This window comes from Dermacentor silvarum, chromosome 2, assembly GCF_013339745.2.
Source record: "Dermacentor silvarum isolate Dsil-2018 chromosome 2, BIME_Dsil_1.4, whole genome shotgun sequence".
NCBI classification, from domain to species: Eukaryota; Metazoa; Arthropoda; class Arachnida; order Ixodida; family Ixodidae; genus Dermacentor; species Dermacentor silvarum.
The window spans coordinates 212,008,190-212,034,715 of NC_051155.1; the positions used below are offsets into that span (position 1 = coordinate 212,008,190).

At 42.3% G+C, this 26,526-nt stretch overlaps 1 protein-coding gene across 1 annotated transcript in view; it reads left to right on the forward strand.

Moving 5' to 3' along the window:
* The first annotated feature begins 981 nt into the window (after positions 1-981).
* Positions 982-26,526, forward strand: part of LOC119442563 (putative elongator complex protein 1) — a 49,231-nt gene continuing 23,686 nt past the window's right edge. Inside the window, exons 1-16 of the mRNA XM_037707484.2 lie at positions 982-1,267; positions 1,357-1,494; positions 1,812-1,893; positions 2,882-2,962; positions 5,034-5,119; positions 5,338-5,437; positions 8,118-8,208; positions 9,847-9,970; positions 10,034-10,130; positions 10,726-10,956; positions 11,519-11,695; positions 12,277-12,388; positions 17,268-17,429; positions 19,653-19,759; positions 22,869-22,963; positions 23,366-23,522. Of these exons, the coding sequence (XP_037563412.1) occupies positions 1,124-1,267; positions 1,357-1,494; positions 1,812-1,893; positions 2,882-2,962; positions 5,034-5,119; positions 5,338-5,437; positions 8,118-8,208; positions 9,847-9,970; positions 10,034-10,130; positions 10,726-10,956; positions 11,519-11,695; positions 12,277-12,388; positions 17,268-17,429; positions 19,653-19,759; positions 22,869-22,963; positions 23,366-23,522 (1,984 nt within the window). The 5' untranslated portion in view covers positions 982-1,123. The remainder of the gene's footprint in view (positions 1,268-1,356; positions 1,495-1,811; positions 1,894-2,881; positions 2,963-5,033; positions 5,120-5,337; positions 5,438-8,117; positions 8,209-9,846; positions 9,971-10,033; positions 10,131-10,725; positions 10,957-11,518; positions 11,696-12,276; positions 12,389-17,267; positions 17,430-19,652; positions 19,760-22,868; positions 22,964-23,365; positions 23,523-26,526) is intronic.

Genomic DNA, 26,526 nt, shown 5'->3' on the forward strand with positions numbered 1-26,526 from the left:
TCGCCGTGGTGGCGACCACGGTGTGACGAGTGATACGGGTTAATTAGTCGCTAAATAACGAAAAATTCATTAATCAACGTTCTAAACTGTAATTTCAGAGGGCTCATCTTAATTGGTAAATCGAAGCCAGCTCTCCTACAGGTCATATCAACTTTTGGATTGGGAAAGATGCGATTACCCGCGGAACTGTGGCAGGACAAATTTCAGCTGTCACAGCGTGCGAAACCGAAACTCGAAGGCCTCCATGCTAAACAAGCACGCAGAGAGAGTACGAGTACAGTGCCTAGAATATACTTACATTCTAGGCACTGTAGTACGAGCAAATGCATGAAATTAAAGCTATTCTAGCCGCAGTGTAGCAGACGACAAAGACGACGGTACTTTTCGTGTATTCACGAGCGGTGACCGCACCCCTCGAGGTGACGTTTTGTTACGTCACTTAGCAGTGGGCAGCCAGCGCGCTCCGTCATTGTACTAATCGTACTTCATGATCAGGGGGTTGACAACGTTTATTAATTAGACGGAACTGTGAAGGTCTTTGACTGACGAAAGTCGTTCTTCGACGCACTATATGGTGGGCGCCTCCTAAGGCCGCTCATAATCGCCGCAGAGAAAGAATAAAAAATAAATTAAAAAAAAACTAATTCACGCACAAAAAAACAAGAACAATGAAAAGAGGAAGAAGAGATTTAAAAAAAAAACGCACAGTGAAGCTAATAAAGAAGCATATTGGGAGAGAGAAAGAGAGGAAGAAATTGAGAAAGTATCTTGCGGCAGAACAGAAACTGCAAAAGTCGCATAAGAAAAAGAAAGATTCAACTAAATGTTATGCCTATAAAACAAGTTTTATACAAGTAAATTGGGAGTTTATATTGTTTGAAATTATATGTATTGTGATTTGTTATATTTGTAGATCTGACGTTGGAGCGTAAGTACTCGCCTACTTTAGCGAAATATTTGTAATTGGACAGCAACACTGGCAACACTGCGTCAACTGCCGTAGCGCGTGCGTGCGGTTCCGTATTTGCGCTTGTTCTTGTGGTTTTCTGCTACGGCTTTCAGCGGCTTGAATCTTGTGTTGACAAGCGCACGCTTTCTGTAAAGTGCGCTAAGAATATCAGCCATGCGAAATCTACAGCTTCGACAAACATTTACTAAAAAACTGTCATTGGTAGACAGCAACTGTCGCATTTGCTCCGACGCTGATTCCGGAAACGTTTACATCGTCAATGGAAACTGCATCGCTTGTCTCGGGAGCGATTTAGAGGTATTTAAGTCAACGTTAGTCTCTGCATGCTTGACGGTACAACCAATCTGTTGAGCAACTCGGAAGTGACCATCTGAATTATCCTTTAGGAGACCAAGACCCAGGTTGACGAGCTGGGCAATGACGACGGCGTCATTTCAAGCTTCGTTTTCTTGTCGGAGTTTCAGTCACTGTGCATCGGAAAGAAATCTGGTGACATACTGATGTATGACGTCAAAAGTGGCAAGGTGAGCAAAAGCGGCTCTTTGAAACAAACTTCATTGCCTGCGACTCTTTCGTGAAGCTACCAATGTAAAAACCAACTGAGAATGTTTCACTCGTTGGTACTGCAGCGATGAAACCAAAAGCAAATGTGGTGGCGAATGTGCGGTAGTGATCGCGCGATTTATCCGAAACTTCGTGCATTTTGTGCGCGTTGCTGTTTTACGTCCTATACACTTACCCTTAATACTGGAGATGTTCGAAGTCGGTTAACAAGCAGTGTGACTTACTGTCGCTTCTCAAGTATGTGACCTTCATTGCCCTCCAATCTGTCTGTTTGTAGGCTCAATCAGTTGGCAATGTTACGGGTGGCATTTTGGCCATGCAATGGAGTCCAGATTATGAACTCGTCGTTATTGTTTCAGGTACGTACACTTTCTTTTTCTCTTGTCTCTGTCATTTGCCTGATCTGTTCTCTATGGCTTGCATGTAATGTGGAATGCTTCAAATATGACTACAAATAGTGAATAAAGTTCGAATTATGATGGAGACTGAAATGATCATCAATTGCCAACCTAGAAAGCTTCAGTCTGGAGCCAACATTTCGACTAAGCGACTCATCCCAACTAGGACAAGACCCTATCATTTGTTGAAACGTTGGCTTCAGCCTAAGGGGTTCCCTTGTTCAGTTGTTGTTTATCTTTAATAAAAGCTGATGAGGTCTAGCTACAATGCCTGTCGTGGCAGAATAATACGAAGTATTACTGGCCATGATTTCCAGATGACTTGTTAATGATGTTCGTCTCTTCATTTTGTCAGCTAGTGTTTGCAACCTTATGAAAAGCAACTGCTGCCTCCTATTTATGTAATCGTCAACTCACTTTGGTAGAACTCGCTTTTCCAGTTTTCACATCTTTATGAGCTTGTTTTCAAGTTAAGGTTCAGAATCTAAATAAAGGAATCGGAAAGTGTTTTTCAACATCACCTGCTAAAATTGTAACAACTGGTGGCAGTGATTGTGCCTCTGATGCATTAAATAACTTATATCTGCAGCACATTCTTACCATCTAAGAGATCTCACCATATAGAACAAAAATCAGCTTGTGTTGTAGGACATTATTTTTAAATATAAAATGCATAATTTGAACGTGTTGAAGCTCTTCATTGCAGGATGTGGAACTTTAATATTGCAGAGAAACCCTGGGGAAAAAGTTGCATCATGTTGTGTAAAGCTCTGCTACTGATCACTATGGCTAGCAGTTTACATAAATAATGCGCATTTTGTGTTAACTTAGTGCTTATGGGTAACATATGGCCCTGCAGCTTAAACTTAACACGTCATATTCATACAGGATCACTTTGAGTATCTCTGCTATGATTCACATTACAATGCCCTTGTCTGTTAAACCTTAGGGGAAGAAAAGGTGTTGCTGATGACAAAGGACTTTGACCTAATCTCAGAAAAAGAGCTTCATCTTGAAGAATTTGGTGAATGTAAGTCTTAAGTTTTTGTTTATGTACTTAGTGATTCTGCTTTCTTTATTTTTTTAATGCTTGAAATCTTTAGCAGCTAAGATATCTTACTGCGAGTCCATAGAACTAACTGTACTCCTAGTCTTGACAATATACATTTGTCTTTAACCCTTTAAGGACAAGACAAAAAAATAGGCGAAAAAATTTTTGTTTTCCAACTAAACATGCAAGATATACCGAGAATAAGCATAATCAACGAAAAGAAAAAAAATATTTTGCAGAAATGTTTTCAACAGTAGGGGGGGCAACACCAGTTAGGAACCAGGAAATGTGCTTCACCTCAAGCCACCGACGGCTTTGTATGGAACTTGTAAAGACTGCTATTGTCATATGTTAACCATAGGCCTACATTACAGTTATGTTATTTATTACGATTTTTATGCCACTGAAGCCTAAGATCTTGCATTAGTCTGTCTCCTCTGACCATACTTTTAAAAGAAAGCGAGTCGCATGCCGACGTTCTTCTTCGCCCTTTGTTTCTGCTCTGTGCTACTATCACTCAGTATTGGCCGAAAACATTTAGCCAGAAACTCCGTACTCAGTACCAAAACTCTGCAAGAAAAAAAAAATTGTGGTATGTTGCTAGTAGGCAGCACTCGTCAGTAAAGGTTACCATAGAGACATCTTTTAAAAGAAGAGAAATCATTTTGTCCTTTAATTTCTAGAGGAGCAGTTCAAGGTGTTTTCTCCTCTTCCTCTCCTCCTCCTCTTCACTTTCAATGTCATGAGCCCTGGTGAGATCAGTGATGACATTTCAACAATCAGCGATTATAATGTTGCAATGCCATCGTTGCAGGACATGCAATCACGAATTATAGTTGACATGGTCTTGAAATCGAGGGTTCGATGGAAGCCCGTCTGGTCGGGATGAAACATGAAGCAACAAAATGACAGACACCGACCAAAAGAAAAGCTAAAAAATAATAAAAACTGAATAAAAGACGTTTCGGCTTTGCTACGGAAGCTTGTTCAAGGCTTCCGTAGCAAAACCGAAACGTCTTTTATTCAGTTTTTATTATTTTTTAGCTTTTCTTTTGGTCGGTGTCTGTCATTTTGTTGCTTCTTGACATGGTCTTCTATTCACGACATAGCATATTCAAGATTCTGTGCCTTTTTTGCAGAATCGTAGGCATTGTTGATGTCTTGCACATCCTTGGCATGCTTTCTGGGGCAAAAAGTGGCACTCGACATAAGCACTGCCAACATACGATGCCACATCTGAGGTGAATTGTCACAGTCTTTAGAGCGTTCAGCGTTGGCGTCCCTCAGTGTAAATGAGTGAACGAGCACAGTGAAGGATGAAAGAGTGAACGCGGAGCACAGCGAGGGATGAAAGACGGCAAGAGCGAAGAGAGTGCAACGAGGGAAGCGAAGAAGGAGAGTTTGGTGAAAGGGTGAGGAGGAAAGCAGAGTGCCGCACGAGACGTGCTCCACAGCAACGACCAGGCATACGGTGATCACGTCCACCGATACCATACATAGAAACAAAGTGCTGGTGTAGGCTTCCAACCCACTGTGCATGTGCTACTTTTCAGGCACTATTGCCGCTAGAGAATTCGCCCTGTGCGAGCCACGCGTTCCCGTGTTCAGTGAGCGCAACCGGTGGGAATACTTCCTCTGCTGCTGTTGCTAAATGAGTTGCCTGAGCAGAGGCTCATCATCGCTGCCGAGAGGACCCTGTCGTTCAGAATGAAAGTCTTTCCCACAGTATATAGCGAACTTAAAACACCTAAACAGCTGCACTCAAAATTCGCATTAGGGAGTATTGTAATCGTCGGTGAGTTTCTTTATCTAACAACCAGGAAGGAAAGTGCAACAACTGGAAGCTAATATACCTGACCCTATGTGAACTAAATAAATAAGGCCAGTGTTTCGGAGCCTAAGTGCCAGAAAAACGTAACAAGCAGGAACATATCAATGCGGTTCTACTGTATACATACTTTTCATGCCACTTCCGAGAGATCAAACAAATTCTTCGTTTTAATATCTTGTTATGTAATTCTTTCTTCACAACTTTATTCATACTTTGCAGGTGTTCCCATCACTGCTGGGTGGGGCTCCAAAGAAACCCAATTTCACGGGTCTGAAGGGAAACAGGCAGCCAAGGTTGAAGCTAAGGTACTGCCCTGCAAACATACTACATTGAGCATAAGCATTCTGAACCTAAAATGCATGGCTAGCTGTTCAGAATTATGTCATAGCCTTCAACCTTGCTTGCTCACATATTGATTGCTTGATTTATTTTGTGTTAGGTCTGGGGCTGCTTGTAGCGACTGATGAGGAGTTATGTCATCAAATAACAGAATGCTCTGTTCTTCACATTTTGCAATCTGCAGCCCCCTGACCCTGCCTTCTCGTGGGATGACAAGTGTCCTCGTGTTTCGTGGCGTGGTGATGGCCAGTACTTTGTCACTTCTTGCATTAGCCCTACTGGCGGTAGGTATTGCTGTCACATGGAGCCTTCTAAAATTTTTCAGCTGAATTAAATTTTAGTCCAGTTTTGCTTTTCTTTTTCTTTTTTTTTCTTTTGTTTCTTCTTTCTTTTTTTTCCACAACCTATAACTAGGGTCCTTTGTGTTTTGCATAAAACACGATAATGTCTGATTTCTGCACCTAGAACAATATTTATGAAAAACAGGTTAAACCCTATTTCTCCGTGAAGTCAGACCGTTTTTATATAATAATATTAATATACAAATACGGTTTATGCCTCGTTTTTGCTTAACACACAAGCAGTAACCGGCATCTATAAAAATAAAATATATTCGGCGCCTACTGATGAATGAAAGCTTGTGGCATTTTTAGTAACCGTGCTTTCACGAATGTAGCAGTGGCTCATTGCATCGCACTTCCCGCACGTCACATACACGAATGGCGATAATGTGCGAGGAAGCAAATTAACGAGCGCTGATGTTGATCTGCATTCTGAATGGTAACTGTGACATTGAGAAGATGTCTACCCAACTACATAATCTTCAAGGAAGAGTAATTTTATTCATTTTGTTGCACGAGCATATATTGGGAACCAGTAAAACAGGATGAAAAGCCCGACAGGTTTCCCCCCTCCCCTAGGATGGACACTGAAATGCTCCCAATGCATATGATAATGTATGTCAACAAGGGCTTGCAAGATGAGGAAAAGCGTCGCACCTCGTTTGAAGCATCTGTGTGTGCACTACTTTTTGTGCCTTTTTTTTTCTTCTTTGTTAAAAAAGTGCAGAGAACTAAGTAAAGAAAGGATCACCAAACCCGCTTTTATTGTTTTTGTTGATGTGGTTTCTTTTTAATGTACTATTAAACCTGCTTATAACGAACCTCCATATAACAAATTCCTGGATATAATGAAGTTTTTCTAATCCCCTGCCGTTACTCCATAGAAGCACATGTATTTGAGACCTCTACATAATGAAGTGGCAGCAGGAGACCCCCTCGAAATAAAGAATTTTCCCAGCCGACAACCTAGAGATTTCGCCCCAAATTTTGTCATTTTTGCGCGAACAACAACCGGAAGCACCTTCTCGGCCGCGACGGAATGCGAAGCGGCGGCGGCGCGCTTGATGCGCTCGAATTCACGGCAACTGCGAGGCGAGAGCGAGTGCATGTGTGCGAGCATGCGCGAGGTGGGCCTGCATCCCTCGACCCGGCGATCTTGCCGCTGCGAGCGGGACCTTTCCCCCTCCCTTCATTCAAACTGGATCCTGCCACTTGCTGCAGCTGGCCTAGACCGCCAAGCCCGCACTCCTTTTCCAGTGATGTTGCCGATGTTGATAAAACGGGTCCAAACATTGCCTGCGCGTTAGAATCGAGTACGATCCTAAATTTGCGCTACCATATCGCCATCGGCATTTCAATATGGCCACTTCCTACGCACTTCAAGCCTAGCTCCCGTAGCTTCGACCATGTGCTGTAGTACGTGTGCTTAGGCATTAGTCTACCGATTTAGTTAAACAGCAAATGTTTACAAGTTTATATGGCCAATAAAACTACTATCCTTACTTCGTATAGCTGTCTGCTAATTTGCTGTGACAATCGATGCTTCGCCTTTCGGGCGAAACTGGGACTTTTTTGTTCATCGCAACTTTAGTGTATTGGGAGTAAATCTTGAGCGATAGTTGTATTTCTGTATGAAAGCATGAGGTGCGCGGTAATGTAAAGGATTTTTTTCCCTCTCTTTTAGTCACGAAAAACGGGTGCGCATTACAATCGAGGGCGCGTTAGAATCGAGTAAATACGGTAAGCGTTTCTTTTCCGAATTTTCGTGCCGAACCTCCATATAACGAAATCCTCTTTATAACGAAGTTTTGGGGGAATTTGTCAATTTCGTTATATCCAGGTTTAACTGTAATACATAATAATACCTGACAAGGAGGATTTGTAGAGTTAAGCTTGTTACATGTTGTGTGAGCAGCTCTATTTGCCATTACATGTTCGTGTGAGTGGTTTTGCTTGTTTAAATAGAATGTTTGTTTCCAAAAGGAGACCATTGCTTGTGTTAATAGTTTGTAAATGTTAAAAGAAAATTCCAAACTTTGAGCTGTCAGACAACAAAACTCCCGATTTCTCCCCAGCTTTCTTGCCAGACAACAAGAACTTCAATTTCTCCCCAGTTTTCCTCTTTAAATATAACACCCAACTGTTACCCCCTGTATTTAAAAAAATATAAAACCTAAAAACAAAGGACCCTACATATTTGCATATAACTGAAATATTTTTATATCGTTGTATGACTCACTTGCTTCAACTTTGGGCTCAGGCCTGTGTAAAACATACAAACAAGTGTGCCTTTCTTTCCTTTCTGCTTTCTTTTTTTCTTTGCATGGTTTTATGGTCGCTTTGCACAAGGCTATTGCATGTTTACTCCAAGATGTGAAAATTAGTACCAGGCATGTGGTAATAACTTTCTAAATAACAATGGGGAGGGTGTGGGTTTGGCTCCCACTGGCAGCAAGTTGTTATTTTGTTCACTTTCATTTCCCTTTAACTTATCATTTCTACAGCTCAATTAAAACGAATTATTTCCCCTATAATTTCTTTCACTTCATCCTCTGTGGGCTTCCTATAGTTGTGACTAACAAAAATCGGGTCCCTCAGCTCCACATTTTCTCATTCATTGCAGGAAATCGTAAACTGAGGCTATGGAGCCGAGATGGCATATTACAGTACACAGGCGAGGACTTGAATGGCCTAGAACAAGCCCTTGGTTGGAAGTAAGTGCTTGAAGCATTGTGATGGATGCCTTGTTTGCTAAATCTTGGCTCGCTGTTAATATCCAGTGTTTCTTTTCCTAAATTTTCTTTGCTCTTAAATGAAAAATTACCAATCTGAGAAACTGGTCTATTTGCTGGGTACTTATGCAAATGCTATTCTAGTGTGAGTTATTAATGTTTAATTTCTTTGCAAGTTCCACCTAGTCCACTTCACTGTTCATTGCCGACAACACGTGTCCATGCTCTGCTTGTTTTGAGTCTGTAAGCTGTTCACATTAGTGGTGATCAGCAGCCCACTATCACCAGAAGTTATCAGCTTAATAAAATGTATTGCTTGATGACTTTCAAGTTCTTCAAGCCTGATGTGGTGTTGAGTTCTCTGTTACCTTCATATCGTTTGTGATATTCACAGAAAGCTTTGTCCTTGGTTAAAGGAGTACTGCCACTAAAATTTGGTGTCCCCCTTTTCTTGCTTTGTTAGGTAGCTGTCAACCCCATAGTTACGGTACAAAGCCTCACTTCCTCGAGAGCACCACAAATTAATAATTACTGCTCCTTTTGCATGGCCTGCCCAAAATGCTCGTCAAGCGCAGCGCAGCCTCGAGTATGAAAAGGGTTACTTCTCACATCACTGAAAGCGGATGTGGCGGGGTGTGATGGTTGAAGGGCATACAGTGACTAGGTGGCCAAAAGTTGCCAAACTGGCCCTTCCGATTGTTCGCTTCTCTTGGAAATGCAGTGGGATGCTTGCTGCCCTATTGTCCCATTGGGTGCTGAATGGACTCAGCTCTAGGCACCACAGCCACAGTGTGTGTGTATGCGTCAGTGGTGTCTGGTGCCACGAGACCACCACAGAGGTTTCGGCTGCAAAATGGGCAACCTTTTTCACGTCCGAAGCCACGCTGCTCTTGGCATGCATTTTGAAATGTTTGTATCAAAAGCTAATGCACATGCACATTATTATTTTCTGCGCTCTCTGAGAATTGAGACTCCATAACGTAATTACTGGGTTGAGGGCTATCCAATAAAATACTAAATGCTTTAAATTTTATTACATCCTAAAGTAAACAGATAGAGGGGTACCAAGACATAGATTTGATAAATATTCTCAACACTTTCTGTATAGAAGACGAATGTAGGAATTATTTATATATATAATCGGCTCTGGATTAAAAGATTGTCAGGCAAACTAGTCCCATAAATGGATGTGCATATTTTAACAACTGGTTTTGTGTGTATGGTTTACCATAAAAAGATATTTCAGTTATAAAGAATGGTGGTTGAACAAGAAATGTCTCAAGTGGAAGCCAATGTTTTGACAGGGACTTGTCTTTATCGGGGTTTTCATGAAGGTGAGACCCCTTGTTGAAACGTTGACTTCAGCCTGAGATATTCCTTGTTCAATTAGTGTTATCACTTAGCCTTCATTTTTCCATGTCCATCTGCCTTGTTTGAATTTTTGGTAAATGAGGCATTTATCTGATAGATCGTTGCGTGTGGCTTATCCACAAGATATCAGATGGTTTCCCCTCGTTGGCAGTAAGTTGTTCTAGATTACCTTTGACATCTTGTTAATTGTCAAGGCAGTAGCTGTTAAACGTTCCTCTGGTTTCTCCAACTGTTTCATTCTTTCCTTAGGCCATCAGGCAGTGTGATTGCTTCAAGCCAGCGTCTACCAAACAAGCACATGATTGTCTTTTTTGAAAAGAATGGTTTAAATCATGGAGGCTTCCAGCTGCCCTTTGGCCCTAATGAATTTCAGGTACCGTTTTATTCTTGTTTTTTTTCCCTTTCTGGTTTACAGATTGACTTTGTTTTTTTGAAGGTGAAGGAAGTATTCTGGAGTCCAGACTCTACCATTCTGGCTGTAGTTGGGTCAATGTTTCCATCTGATGAATCATCACTGGCTCCCAAAGAATTGGGTAAATATACTTTGTAGTATTCCATGAAAAAAAGAATGTGTGAACAATTTTTCGAGATTTGTTTATATATATAAGGCTTTTTCTAATTATTCTCTAGACCTGCAAATGTAGCAAATGTCAAATCTTATGGATTTGATGATATCAAAGGCTATTTACTTTTGTGTGCATATTTTATTGTAATATAGGGCCCAATAAGTGTTGTGTAGTAGAACTTCCTTAATGCAAATTTTTATGTAATGTGGGAATAGATTCACTAGTCAGCAGTAGCCAGTACTTAGCAAGTTGTACGACTTTACATTAATTTATGTCCCAAAGCAAACGAACGTAAAATTATTCTATGTGGATAACAGGTGTTACAGTTACAGAATGACCAATGGTTATTCTGAGATGCTGACATGCCTAGTATACAGGGGCAACAGACTCATTATTTTATTATCCATACTACTGACCACAGTGACAACCAGCAGCATTGAAATTGGTGGTGATTACTGATCCTGTATTACCTTACTGTTCCTTTACTAAAAAGGTCCTTTTTCTGGATAGACGACCTCTGTTGTCTTGAATAATGTCTGTTACACTGTTGTTTTCTGTCCAGTGCTGTTGTACAGTATGAAGAACTACCATTGGTACCTCAAGCAGACACTACAGTTCAACACGAATGAACGGGAGAGGCTTGCCGATCTTCACTGGGATGAAGGCAGTGTACTCACTCTGCATGTGCTGTCTGTTGATGGGCAGTACTGGCATTATGCTTTGTCTTGGGCTGTGCACAGGAGCCACTGTGGGACAGAGGAGAGCACTGCCAATGTGGCTGTCATCGATGGAGGTAATGCGACGGCCGTGCAACCTTTATGCTGCCTAGATGCTTAACGGTTACGGCGTGTTCACCTGCTGAGCAGGTTCAATTACCAGCCATGTCAGTCACATACAAATAAGGCAGAATGCAAAAGTATTCATGCACTTAAGCTTAGGTAAACATCAACAAAACCCTCATGGTTGCAATTAATCTGAAACCCTCTGCCGAAGCTTCCCTGTCAAGCTACTGAGCAAACTCTGTACATAAATGTTCTGGTCTCGTATATACTATTTTTCTCATTGATAGTTAAGTCTTTCTTGCAAGCTTGTATGCTAACTCAATAATAGCACTGATAATTAGTCATGAGCAGGCATCTGAACAGTTAGTATTGCACTTTATGAAGCAACCGTTGCAGTTCGAATGCACTCTGCATTGCCATGGAGTCAAATGTGCAGGCAAAAATTTGCATAATCCGTACCATCATTCTTTGCATAAAACTTGTTTTCCTTTCAGTACAGCTAATACACGTGAAAATACATAAAATCCGTAGGAGGTAGCATGTTTTAACTGGCTTGTTTTTCTGCTGCTGCAGATACTGTGTCGGCGACACTCTTCAAGGTGGCTGTTGTTCCTCCACCGATGTGTAGCTACAAAGTCAAGACGGCTACACCTGTCAGCGAGGTGGCATTTGGAGTTGGGCTGTATGAGAATGATTTTGTCATTGCACTTCAGAATGAAAGCAGCCTTGTGTTCGTGCTCAGCAATTCTGGTGTGGATGCTCATCTGTCTCACTTTCTTTCTAAGTGCATATTATTGTCTGTTAATTTGTTTTAAGCAACCTATAATGTTTTTCAAACTGAATAGCTGGCAAGGTGCAATGATCTGCAAACTGGGGAGAAAGCTGACAAAATTTTGTACTCTAATAAACATTTTTTTTAAGGGAAAACCTACGTCAGCTGCTGTTTGTTCCATTGATATTTAGGCGTGCGTGCGTGCGTGTGTGCATGTGTCCACGCATGTACAAAGATGCTTTTTGATTTTTTTTAATCTTTTGCAGTTATGAGATGCAAGCACTTGCTAATTATATTGCACTGCTGACCAGAGTTTTTGGAATATGGGAGGTGGTAAAGAAATTTTGTCATAGACAATGCATCCACTTTTAGATGATTAGGTGCAGAAAATACTTTCCTGTGAGACAAGCAGATTTTCACCTGAATTCCCAGATGAGGGGCAATGTATATAGGAATTTCAGCCTTTTTTGTGCATCGTTGTGCACAAAGGAATTGTAGGGATCATGCAGAAGGTTTGTGCATTCGCATATCAGAACCAGTCATGTCCATTTGTTTCCAGGAGATTTTGTGAAGACATCCAGCAACCGCTGTACACTGCAGCTTGAAGGTGCGGGTGGAGAAAATGGCTTCAAGGTTACATCAAGTATCCCTGAATGCTATGGGCCTTACAGGTTAGCACGTTTAAGTCTGGTTTTTCACTTCACAAGTTGCAATAGTTTTTTGTTGTGAAACAGTAGCCTGTCGTACAGTGCAGTCCACTTATAACGATACCACATATAACGATGTCGGTTATAATGATGAGTCGACTTAAGAGTATAAACTTATGCATTAGGGCTACGAGCAAAAAAAAAAACCATATATAACGATATGTTATTAACTGCATATCACATATAACAATAGAAATTTTGCTTCTGGGCGGCGTTTTTCATGCAGAATAATCGTGAAATTTGCGTTCCTAAGTTGCCCTTAAAGACGGGGCGAAAAGTTTGCCTACGCGAGTTAGTATCTGCCACCATTACCGCTCAGTGCATCCCGCCCGCGCGTCGATTGTGAAAGCCACGGAGAGCATCGGGAGTTAGCGCAGTGTGCACAAGATGACGCCAGCTGTTTCGCGCCCGTAACGTGCCTGCGTCGCCGGCGGTCGTGCGAGGGCCTATTAGCCCCGAGAACGAACAAAAGCGGCGCTGCGAGCGCTGCTCGTATGACATCATGGCAAGGATTTGCGCCTGTCATCTGCTACAGTTCAACTGCGTCCGGGCGCCTTCTGCAACATTTCCGTTTGTTCACTCTCGTTCCCTGTGCTGGAACACTTATGACAGTCCTCTCAAGTATATTTTTACTATGTCTTCGTTCGCCAAAATGTATCGAAAGAGCTTATGTTCCAGACAACAATATATTTCTCAAAGACAACGTTACAGTGCCGGCCAACGGAGATCAGTCCAGAGCGGTGCGGGTTTTTCATGCGCAGTTCTACACTCTGCTGCGGTAGCTCACGTGGATAATAATAGCATAAACGCAAAAACATAAGATAGAACAATCTAGTTAAGCCACCACACTTGCCGTGGTGCAACAATCATGTAACAAACACTGGCTGTATACAACTTCTACAACATTTACCTTGATTTTAACCTGCTAAATCTTGTTTGCTCACGACGAACTGTTCATTGGCAAAATATTGAATTTTCACATTTATTCACAGAAAAATTTGGCAGTAGCACGAGGACTAAACAACACATCAGTATAAATTCTGACAGTACCGTTTCCTTTTTGAACTGCTGCTCAAAATTAAGGCTTTCTTAACCAGTTAATTTTAAGCGGTGGTAATTTTAAGTAAAGCTAACTGAGCCTTTAAGCTCTTTGCCACACACAAAAATGCATGGACCAATATTTATTCTTTTTTCAGTGCTACACGCTCTACTCAGTTCAACAATTTAGCGCCGCTTATTGCTTGGGGAGCCGTTCTGACCGATCTGCTTGGCAAAACGGACACAGCTGCTCGGCGCAACTTTTTGGGCAAAATATGCCTTTTAGACCATATATGGCTACAGCCAGCAGGAAGCTGAAGTTTCATTCTTTAGTGGTATGGGACACATAGAAAGTATCAGCATTCACCAAAGGAGGTCAAAAATCAAGAGAATTCGTATGAGGCTTGCATATAGTGTCTTTTTTATTAGGCGGGTATACAGGGGGTCTTTTATGGGCTGACACAGCGAATAGTTCTCAGTTCGTATAATTAAACACCAATGCGGTTCGAGACATCGTCATGCAGACGGTCGTTGTGTGACGATGTTGCATGACGAAGCTGCACTCTAGTGCCTCGAGTATGTTATAGGCATTCCAATTGGCGCTGTAAAGGACTCCTTCATGGTTTCAATTCGAAGTTGTAGTGAACGGAAGGCTTCTGCGAACAATGTGCGCCTCGTCATAACGTCATAATGATTGTCTGTTGCTTCCACTGCAGAAAGTGTATACCATATACTATATGGTATATATTCTGATATGGCTAAAGACCGCTTCAGGCAACTATGAAACATTGCGTGGCATTTAATGGCTTGGCTCTTGATCTTAACCACGAACATTCTTTTTTTTTTTTTTCAGGTGATTGCTATACATACATGAAGCGCAGTCGTGTTAACACCATGTAGAATGCTTTTCCCGTGTGGCTGTTTCAGAGAAAGGTGAAAGTAGTAGCAAATTTGTTTCTTAAAACACGAGCGCCTAACTCTTGCTTTTACGCATTACTGCAGTACCCACATTTGAGTAGAACAATGCAGAGCAATAAGAAGCTTGATGAAAGCTTCGCAGGCAGTATCCTATTCTAACATACTGATTTATATACAAAGTTCATTGCTGTTCCGTGTCTGTCATAACTATGTCTGTTATAACTAAGTACTAAAGGAATGTTAAGTTTGGAGTGAAGCATCGTACAATTAAGATTTTCCATACTAAATTTGGAGACATTGTTTTTACGCAATATTTATGAATAGGCATGGCACACCTCTGCGTTGCAAAACAGTAACCACTGCAACTCTATATAGCTTCAATATCCAAGCAGCAAATTTTCATGATTCATGCAGTTTCAAAAAAGAGACTGCACTTTAGGCATCACAGCAGAAAGCAGCCAAAATATCTTTGAGGAAGTATGGCTGGCGCGCCCCATACACCGAGCATGCAAGAAGCGAACGAGCATGCATGGCACCGAACGAACTGGAGCGAGCGGCGTCCTGGGCCGCGACGTCACTCGGGACAGGGCACCACTCCAACTTCTCACCGCTGATAGAAGAGGAGGGGTAAAAAATGGATAACAGAGCGGCGCCTGCGCTCCCTTTCTCTCTCTCAGCGAGCGCAGAAATGCGCCGCGGAAGCAGCGGGAGGTGCGCCGACAAAGCGCAAAGCTGTGCTGCTTGAGACAAAGCTGCAAATTTTGCAGCCTCCAAGAAGTACGAGCTCGCGCAGTCGACATCGACGATTATGAAAACTGTAAGCGCCACAATCATAAAGGCTAGAAGCAGTGGCCATGCTGATCAACGGTAAAGGGGGGCTTTGTGCGCTAGGACAAAACCCCCATGGATGAAACTAACACGGTGGAACACGCTGTTGTTACCGAACTCTGGGAGCACATAGCTACTGACGATGAAACAGGTGGTGCTTTGATGGAGGAATTTCTGAGTGAAGATAGTGCTGCCTCGTTCTGCGAAGAGATCTCCAACGGGGCGATCGTTGTTGCGACAGACGGCGGCGTTGTGCGACGGAGGTGATGACAGCAGCGGCAGTGACGACGCGATTGACAATGGCCCGGCTTTGACACCGACCCCGATGCTCAACCAAAGTGCAATGTTGTCCATCCAGTCGCTCGTTCATTTTATGCACGCTAAATTATAGCCGCCAGTGTTCGTGCATCAGCTGGATGCAATGCACACTGCGGTTGTGAACCTGAAGCTTCCGCAAAAGCAAGTGCAGATTCCTATTTCAGCGCGCCTAACGATTGAAACACTATTTAGAGGTATAAATAAATGTTTTATTTTTCACAGCCTACTTTCTACAACGGCGATTTTTTATTGCAAGTGGCACATTTCGTTTCGAGACTTTGGAAATATATTCAGCAGTTCTTTTTTTTTTTTTTCATTTTTAAACTATTTTTTTTCAGCAGTCCAGATATAGCGATGATCGGTTATAACGATCGGATTTTTCGTTCTTCTTGATATCATTATAAGTGGACTGCACTGTAATTAGGAAGTTTCTAAACACGCAGTTAAAAACAAATGCCAAGAAATACAAGCGAAATGAAGGCAAGGAACAGGACAGCTACTACTCATAGCAAATTTACATGGTGCCTTTGCGGCCAAATGGTATCTAGCAACAATGAAACAACCTAAGTCAAGGTGAAAACTTTTTTACGTCTCAATAAGTGCTAAATTTGTTTAAAAATGTAAATGCCAGAAAGTGCCTACTGAATTTGGAAAAAATGAGGGCTGAAAATTTTGAACCCTCTATAATTAGCAGCAGCAGCAATTGTCAAGATTAAACTCATTTGGGGCAAAACCCATTCAAAAGGTCTCGTGCTTTTTGACAACTGGACCGATCCCTTGACGACTGATTTCCTTATACATAGTATCATTACTCCATTCAATAATTCATTCAATTTGCTCTGAACTGTGCTGTTTCCATTTGGCACTGATTTCATTGCTGAATGAAACTACCAGTTATCTGTTCTAGTCACTATATAACATACCTGGCTCCACTCCTTCATCCTAATATCACCTAGAGTATCAGTCGGTAACATATACTGGTGATCATTCCATCTCCTAATGTTATGTCTATCATTCAGTTACTTTCAAGTTTCTTTACTAGCCCCGGAGTCATATTACATCTTGTGTCCTTTTGAAAGTGCTATTTTGCTATTGCCTGCTGGCATAAATTGTATCTGCATGCCGCCCCTGTATAATATATGCCTGTATTTATTTTCTGGGCCCCAGATGTACCTCGGGGTAATATTTTGTAGCTTTTCTGTCTGCGGTTCATCGCCTAATTAACTGGGACGAATAAAGCACTCATATACTCTAAAAAAAGAAATACTAATGTCATGTTGCAGGCCAAGAAATTGCTCACTCCATTTTTTGGCTCAATAATCTGGTTCATTAAGAAACACCAACAAATTGTTCACTCTGCCAAAATTGCAGTTAAATACTTGTCCTTCACACCTATGCACACATTTCCTTTTGTCATACCATATCATTATTTACATTGGAGCTGTTCGCAGACCGGGTTGCATGTGATGCAAGCAGTGAAAGCTCATTTGGTTGCATTTAGTTTTTTCTTCACACCTGGCTGCTGAATGTTTCCACATCTATAAATATTTTTTTATAATTTGCACCACCAAGGCATTGACCAGCCACCCTATTACAAATTACAAACAGTTGGAGGTGGGAAGATGCAATGGCACAAGAAGACACAACATCATCTCAAAAAGGGCTCTAAGTGAAATACACATCACGATCATGCTTCTGTTGCACTGCAGTACTAACTAAATGCTGTTTTGTATCTTTACAGAATAAAATTTGATGGATTTCAAATACCCAAGCTTGCTATGAGCCTGCACCATTGGACATGGCCCTCCAAGGATTATTTGCTCTGTGTGTGTACAACTGAGGAATCCCATCAGCTGCTGCGAGTGGACATCAGGCATGAACAAGAAACACATCTTGTTGCAAAGTAAGATGTCAGCCTTTGAAAAATAGCTACCGCTGAAACTCAGTATACCCAGGTCATAACAAAAGTCCAGCACACTGTCAGTTTTAATTTTAGAGTACCGTGTCACTGTTGAATAAAAGTTACTTTATTGCCATCCAAAGTAGTCTCCTCCGAAGCTAATTACTGCCCGTCAGCATTTGGGGAGGTCTCAGATGTCATACAAGACTCGTCTTTGTTGAACTGTCGGATAACTCGGGTCACATCCATGGACAGTTCATCCACGCTTTCATAACAGACACCTCTTAACTGATTTTTAACTTTGGAAAGAGGTCAACGTTCAGTAGATTCAGATTTCCCAGACATACTTAGTCAGAAGTTCCCGGATCATCACCGCACTATGACAAGACGAGTTGCCATGCAGCAAGGTGACCCAAGCTTCCAACAAGTTTGATCGTTGTTGACGAATTTAAGCATGTAGTTTTGTCTGCAGAAATTCTCGATGATGGGCAGCATCTACAGTTTGGCCAACTGGGATACGATCTGTCGCCACCCCAGTGACTGCAGTGACATCCAGTGGATACTCTATGGACATCCACTGCCAGGACAGGGATATTTTAGGGATTTGTCGAATATACCTCCAGCGGACGTCCCTCACACAATCGTTTGGCCGCACTATTCCTGTCCTGCGGACATCCTTTGCTTGTCCACGAGGGACATCATGGGGACATGCTGCAAACATTTTACGAACATGTCAGGGCCTCTTGTACAGTGTTTGCGATAATGTCTATCATGTTCTCTGCATATGCTGTGTGACAGATGCAACTGGCAGGGTGGCCACGCATCAAGAACAGATACATTGTGTGAACACGTTATGCATGCAAGCACACGTACAGAAGTGCAGTACACTCCTCATTCTCTTAGGCATGCACAAGTGGCTTATTGAAGTAACGGATGTTTTCAAAGTAAATTGTATCAGAAAATTTGCATAGTACGACATACACATGGGCTGCACATGATAGCTTTGAATTGTAATTCGAATTTATGGGAACACATAATTCTCTTATGAAGAAACTCAAGGACAAAGCTTTTTAGAGGACAATGTATTCATGCTTAAGCCAAAAAAAGGTACATGTAGAATGTCCTTGGGATGTCTGTGGTGGGATGTCCGTAGTGAGGCATTTGAAACTGTAAATCTGATAAACATTCTAGTTGTCTAGTTGATGGACATTGGGACATGCTTTAGATCTCCTACGGACGAAGTGTTTTCACTGGGACCACACCCTCATAATCGCAGGCAAAGATTGTCATCTGCTTGAGTTTTGATTGTTTCATCAAAACTTTTCCAGGGCGTGAGGAAGTGCAATGCTTCCATTCTGCCAATTGTTACTTCAGTTCCAGTTTGTATTCATGTGCTTGAAGAAGCATTAAAGAAAGCACTTAGGAATAGCACTTAAGAAATAACGAGTTTGCCCAATATTTGCGCTGTCTATACCTTTGCATGACATGCTTTGCATGACATAGATAATCATCAAGGATGGTTCTTGCCTTAATTCTTTTAGGATTCTGCATTACTGTTCCTACACAATTACCGTGAAACTTGTAAGCATTTCTTTCATTTACCTTATGCACAGTGTGAGCTAATTTTGTATGTTCAAAAACTTGCCAGCCATACTCTCAAGTGAACATCTGCTTGTTCGCTCACTACAGTGCAGATTCATTTGATGACATTCAAACAAATAATTTATTGTGTGTTTGTAATTCACTAGACTGAAGCAGCCAAGCTGCATTTTTTGTGTCCGCAACCATGGAGACATATTCATTTTGCTTTAGCGTACATGTAAAACATCTGTTTTATATTGATAGTCTCTGTTATGAGTTGTCATGAATGTGAGAAAAAGGCTTTGCCTTGGCAGTAGCATTGCTTTGATTTGCACTATTGGCATACTAGCATACTCCTATCCACCAGCAACGTTTTCACACTTTGTACTTTCAAATATTATTTCTTATAGCTGTAGGAGAAGCTTGGCAAACAGCAACATCGTAGTGGTTCTCACTACTAGCTTTTAGATAAATGAAGCTCATCTGGGGACATTAGTTTACCATGAAAAAGACATGGAATACTAATTAAAAATGAAAGCTATCGTGTCATCTCTCAATGTACTGTTGTTATTGCCTTGGCAAAATGTTTAACTAACAGCACTTACATCTATTTAAGTGACATGCTTGTCCATTATTCTTCTTTAGATCAGTGTGCCTATTGAAAGACTCTGTGCTAACCATCTCCACAAATTCAACTGGGACTGTTGTTTGCATTCAGTATCAGGATGGTAGTTGCGCTGCTCCAAACTCAGGTAAGGCGACACATTTGACATTATTCATCTTTCATGGCATCGTCGGACAGGACTAATGAAGTGTGTTTTAGCCTCTTCAGTAAGCAGTTTTCTATTAATCACTACTGACTAGCTATCTAAAAACTTGCCCATTGCATGAAGCTAATTTTTATGACCAGATATGTACTATATCACACTCTTTATGAGTTGCAACACAGTGTCCATGGTACAAGGGACTCCGAGACTGCATGGTGGCAATGCCATGTGAAAAATTTAAGTAAATACCAGTGCTAATTGAAACAGTGTTTACTTGAAATTTTCGTGTGGCAGTACCACTGTGCAGTCTAAAGCAACTTGCACCATGGGAACTGTGTTGCAACTCGTATTCAGCACAATAATCATCATCAGCAGCAGCAGCCTATATCTATGTCCACTGCAGGACCAAGGCCTCTCCCTGTGATCTCCAATTACCCCTGTCTTGCACTAGCTGATTCCAACTTGCGCCTGCAAATTTCCTAACTTCACCCCACGCAGTTTTCTGCCGTCCTCGACTGCGCTTCCCTTCTCTTGGTATCCATTCTGTAACTCTAATGGTCCACTGGTTATCCATCCTATGCATTACATGTCCTGCCCAGCTCCATTTTTTCTGCTTAATGTCAACTAGAATATTGGCTATCCCCATTTGTTCTCTGATCCACACCGCACTCTTCCCGTCTCTTAACATTAGGCCTAACATTTTTCGTTCCATCGCTCTTTGTGCGGTTAACTTGATGCCAAGCTTCTTTGTTAACCTCGAAGTTTCTGCCCCGTATGTTAGCACTGGTAGAATGCAATGATCGTACACTTTTCTTTTCAACGACAGTGGTAAGCTCCCATTTTATTTTTGCTGTAAACAAAGTTCATGAGTGTGTGCGTGACCTTTTGTCATGTGCACATGCATACTTGGCTTTCTGATTTCCGTCAGGAAGAGTGGCAGTAGATTTGCCTTTCCTCGCATGCCTCAAGAGCCAATTAATTATCCAAGAAGCATCCGATAACTAACATATCCAGGCTTGCCCTGCAAGCAGGCACTTTTAATGTATGCAACATTTTCATTATAAATTTTTTTCTGTTTATTAGCAGAGCCTTGCAGAACATTACAGTGTTTTGTAGTACATGGAAGAAACGATTTCAAGGTTTTTGATGGTGGGAGAGAGAGAGAGCTCGATGCTTTCTTTAAGCCAGAACTCTACAAAAGAGTTCAGATTGTTTTTTTTTTTTTTTTTGCCTTATTAGCGTTATTTATGTTAAGGGAAAATGCTGTATGCATGCCAAATGCAACATAAATGGTCCTGATTTCTCTCGGACATGGGCCATAACAAGGCATTACAGTAGAATCTCGTTGATACGATTCTGCATAATGTTGCGAAAGCCCGACGTCCGAGGGTCCATCAAAGGGTTGCATGTGTGGTGCCGTGCCAGGTGCCAAGAGGAGGAGTTATCCAGGGAGATTAGAAAATTGTTTTATATACACTGTACATGGTATATTACAAGATGGGCTCCATGATATTGGAGCCGTCTACGTGCTAACATCTTTGCATGTGGTAGCGTTTACATCTCCGAGCGTTCTCCATGGTCGAGCGTGCTCTACATCGTCAAGCGTGCTCTACATGGTCAAGCCTCAAGCGTCCCTCACAACACTCAAGTCCCCTGTTTTATCCCTTTCGTTTCCCTCTTTCACTCGACGAGGGAATACACTGTAGTTCTTTTAGCCAATCAGCATCTTGGATCAGGTGGCCATATCCCGCACGTGATGTGTCGTCGTTTCCTGCTGGGCTCCGCCTCCAATCTTACTAGGTCGCCCCCGAACACAGGCAGCGGTTGACACCTTGGGAACCGAACGTTGATGTCGTTCCCCCGGGATTGCCAGACACGGGCCCCTTTCAAGATTCGCCTCTCCATAGCGGTCAGTTCGCGGAACCAGGTAGGGCGGTGGCTGTCTCGAAAAGCAGCAGTCGGCGTAGCGTCGTCGTGGTTCGGGCGGCGCTGGTAATTCACGGGACCGCACCAAGGGGCGACGCTGCCGTTTAGCCACGCATGAGGTAGCCAACTGCTAATCCCTCAGTCCCCAGTGAGAATTCTCGGCCGCGAGAAAGGGCACAGGGGGGCACGTCTGAGTCGGCGCCGGCCTCCTTTGTCCCGAGGGACCGCCAGACACAACAATAATAAGTTTTTCGGGATAATACATTCTTTTCTTATACCCCTGTCAAGCGGGCAAGTTAAGTGCACTTACTGAGAGTGTCACTCGGTTTAAGTGCACTTTGCGCAATCTAAACGTCGCAAGTGGAGTGTCACTCGCTGCAGAGTGTACTCCGGTGGAAGTGCGTTCACGGAACGCACTTTGCTGGCTGAGTGCGTAGCCTCGTCGCCAGCGGTTTCAATGGTAAAAATGTAATGCATTAAAAAAGGACACAGAAGTTCATTTTAGTGGTTGAACAGCTCTTACGCAGAAATAATAGCCTAAAACCCGTTCATATTCTGTTCGAGCAGGATCAAATGTCGCCTCGTTCAGGTCGTCGCCCGCCGCTATGTCATTCTGGATTGGCTAGGCATTTTTCTTGGCCGGCATTGACTTGCCACACTCTTAATAAAAAATATTTTTGTTTTTTGTTGAAAAAACATAGATTAAGTTTGTTTTAATTAATAATACAACATAAGAAAATCACTTTTTAGAAGTACTTTTCTTTTTAATCTACGTTTTCACAAAACGCGCTCGTAGTCTGTTGCCATTTTTTTTACTGCGAGTGCACTCTGTTTTCCTGCTTAGAACCACCTAGCCTAAAGTGTCACTCAAGGTCCCGAAGTGCACTCCCTGTAAGTGCACTTAACTTGCCCACTTGACAGGGGTATTATATATAATTATGTTCGGGTAATACGATTTATGTTCGGATGATACATTTTATTTTCTGGTTTCCGTGAAGATCGTATCAACGACATTCCACTGTATATCTAAATTTGGGTATCTGTGTGTGTACTTTTGCTTATTTATATGTATGTGTGTTTCATCGCCTTTTACCTTTGTAACCTAAAGTACAAGCCAGGCTTACATATAGGCTATTATCGTCACTTTTCATTGACACTTCTCTGACAGATGGAATAGTGGTTCCATGGCTTTGCAGTGATGGAAGTCCGCTTAAACTGCCAAGACCCTGCGCTAATGTTGCTGTGTGTGAAGTCCTAAAACAGGTGTGTTCATGCCAGTGGCAGGTCATCACATTCTTTAGAGATGGACAATTTTTAATGAAAAATTCTTCGAAATGTTCTCTGCTGTTGGTAACCAATGATGATTGATCTTTGACATTGTTCTGTGCCTCTTTTCATGTTATAACTTTACTGACTTGCATAAGTTAAGTCTCCCCAAAACTGAATAGTACAAAATTAATTCAAATTTTGACCAAAGGCAGGACTTTAATGTTCAAGCGAACATATACATCCAAAGCATATTTTTTATGCAGTATGGTAGACAAGGTGGCTATTTTATCCTAAATGCAACAAGAGCATCTGAAAACTGGATAGATAAGTTATAGAGCGCTATGTACAAAATGGAGGCACTGGATAACATAGCGATACCACTTCATTTTTTAACAGCCGAGAGTAATAGCGCTGTCGGATCGTTTTGAGCTGTTCTGCGACAGCGTGAAGATATGCGATGACTGCACATCCTTCAGGATTCATGGGAAGTTCATTCTACTGACCACACATCGCCACACCCTGCGTTGTCTGCTGTTGGACTTTGACCTAGCAAGTATGTATGTTGGCACCTCCGTCATTGGTTACACTTATCATAATTGGTAGTTGGCATGGCTAGTTGATGACTGATCTTCTTTAAAAAGGTAGCATGGACGCGTGGAAAGAATGAGAGACACAATAGGCTGTGTCGTCTATTCATGTCTCCAAAAGTTGGAGAATGACTAAAGGAACCTAAGGGCGTTGTTACAATCATTGGATTGGAAAGTGAAAGGTGTGATGAATCGCGAAACAGCGTGTGGCTGATATGCTCGTTGCCTACATATGGCAATTGATTGTTGAAACAATGTAACAAACACGCGGCCAGGCATGTTTGCATGTCATTTGCACAAGTTTTCTGATGTCAACATGGTGCATACGTATTCATACAAGCTGGTTTGCTTCCATGCTACATTCATTTCTACCTTAATGTGAATAAAACATGCAATAAGCACTGTGACACACGTGAGGCACTGCAGTCTCGCTGCCGTCTTGACGCGGGCTTTGAAAAAATTGGCCCGTACAGTGCTCTAACGTGAGGCACTGCAGTCTCATTGCCATCTTGACGCAGGTTTTTAGGGTTACTTTTGCAATCAGTATATTAAAGATTGTTCTGCAGCACAAGTAACTTGCGACATTGGTGTGCAAAAGAAAAGGTAATCTTTTGTGCATTCGACACGGCCTTAGAGAAACAAATTAGTAAATTCCTACTTTTCACGATCTCGGGAAACTGTCCGACATGTGCGGAGTTTAAAGATAAGCATATTTTATGTTTAGAATTATCTGCATACATATTTCAGGATCTCCTTAGAGTTCAACATATCCGACATCGACTGTACTTGTTGGCAACTGCACATTGATAGATAACAGTGAGATGGTTCCAGCAAGTAAAGATGCAAGCACATAGACAAATAAACATACAGGACAACGCTGGACTTAGGCAACTGAAGTTTATTGTGAACAAATTCTGTAGATGGGCCACCACGTATGCGCAAAAATCGAAAAACCAAGCAAGAGAAAAGAACAAACCTAGCCGCAAATCCCCCCTGGGCCTCAACGTATGCTTAGCATAGTATCTTTAGAGATAGATTTAAAAATTCAAGTTCTTTATATCGGTGAGATCAACCAAAGGTTCACTCATACATAATTGTGTTCCCAGCTTACTGATGTAGAAAGCTTCGCATATCTCTTCCTAGTCTACCACGCTCACTCCCCACTATCGAAGCACTTGCAGAGTCTGGGCTACAGCTGCTCTTCATGTAATGCAAGGGCAAGTTCCTTCCTGTACCAGTTGGGAGCAAATTGGGGTGCTCATGCATGCGCTCATTGATAGTTTAGTTACAAGGTGTCGGGTGCTCTTTTTGAATGCACACTGTTGATAGTACATATAAAGTTGAAGCTCGATATAACGAAGTTGTACTTGCAGCGATAAACTTTGTTGTATCGCGAATTTCGTTAATTCAAGGTTTAGTTAATTCAATGGAACTAAGATCGGGAAATAAAAATAGTTCGTAACATTGCAAATTTCGTTAAATTGAGGTTCGTTATATCGAGGTTTGTCTGTATTAATGGTCTGCTAACAGAGCTAGGAGGAAGCATGTATTTCATGCTTTCTAGCTCATTAGCTGCATTCAATATTATAACAGGCTTGGGATACAGCACACACTACAGTCGAATCCCCCTACAACGAATGCTACTACAACGAAATTTCCGCCACAACGAAGATTTTCCGATTCCCCGTCAGATAGAAAATAATACAAAAAAGTCCCTTAATAACGAAGGCATTTTATTCTATATTTCCGCTTCAACGAATGTTTCGAGAATGAAACTGGGGCTGAATTGAAATTGGAACTGCCGAGTAGTCAAATTAGAAGGCCCTTCCAAAGCTGTGACGATCGTATGTCCGCTTGACAGGGTTTTCGCGAACGAAATCAAATTCAAAGTACCGATTTAAGCCACTGCAATCCATAGCCACGCGTGGTCATCACGCGCCTGCGCGAGACTGCAGGGGATCACCGCAATCGCTGCCGTTTTCTGTGGTCTGTGCCCGGTCGAAATGGCTACGCCAATGAAGAAGCGTAAATTTCTCTCTCTCGAGGAGAAGGCACATATGTTCGCTGAGGCAGAAAGCGGAAGGAAAAAATCTTGCAGTTTCGCCTGAAAGGCAAAGCATTGATTGCGATAGCAGATTAGTAGACAGCTATACGAACTAAGGATAGTAGTTTTATTGGCCGAACAAACTTGTAAACATTCGCTAACTAAATTACCAAGCACGGTGACACGTGCGCACAGGTAAACATGAACACATCTCGCTCGATGACCGCGGAAACTCTGTGTCAACACGCTGTTGTGAGAAGGCACCGTCACTCGCTTCACCGTGAACTAAACGTCGAAAGCACAGCGCACACGACTCTACCGGCACTAGTTGCACTTTGCCCACATCGCAGATTGCATTGAAGATGAGGCACGCGCTAGCGCTCACTTTGTGCACGTTGCAGATAGCTTTCAAGATAGCGCCCGAGCGGCCGCGTCGCAGCTGCTGTTGTCAAAAAGATGCTATAGCGTCTCGTCGTCTGGGGAAAATGACAATCCGCTAGACACATCGACTCCGGCAACTGCTTTGAAAGTAATGGATCCTTTTCACCCCATCAGAAAAGTTATCAGAACCCAGGACAATGACATTGCGATGGCTCTTTTAACGGACTGGGAAACCCGCGTAATGCCTTTGCTTGCCGTGAAGCGTAAGAAATCCAGGCGGGCCGACTTATGGAAATAAACTTCCGGTAAGCGCAAGCTTGCCAAGCTTGTCGACTTTGTCATAAATATGCAGTGAAATTGTGATAATTCAAACCGCTTCGTTGCGACCGTGCATGTGCTGTAAAATGAGTGTTTCGCGATCGGCCGGGCACGCGCGTTAGATTAGGCGTCGGCCGCAATGTACGAAAAATGCTGTAATAGCGGCGTGAAATGCATTCTCTCGTGAAGTTGACACTTCATCGACTGCCTTCGGTACGTCTAAACCT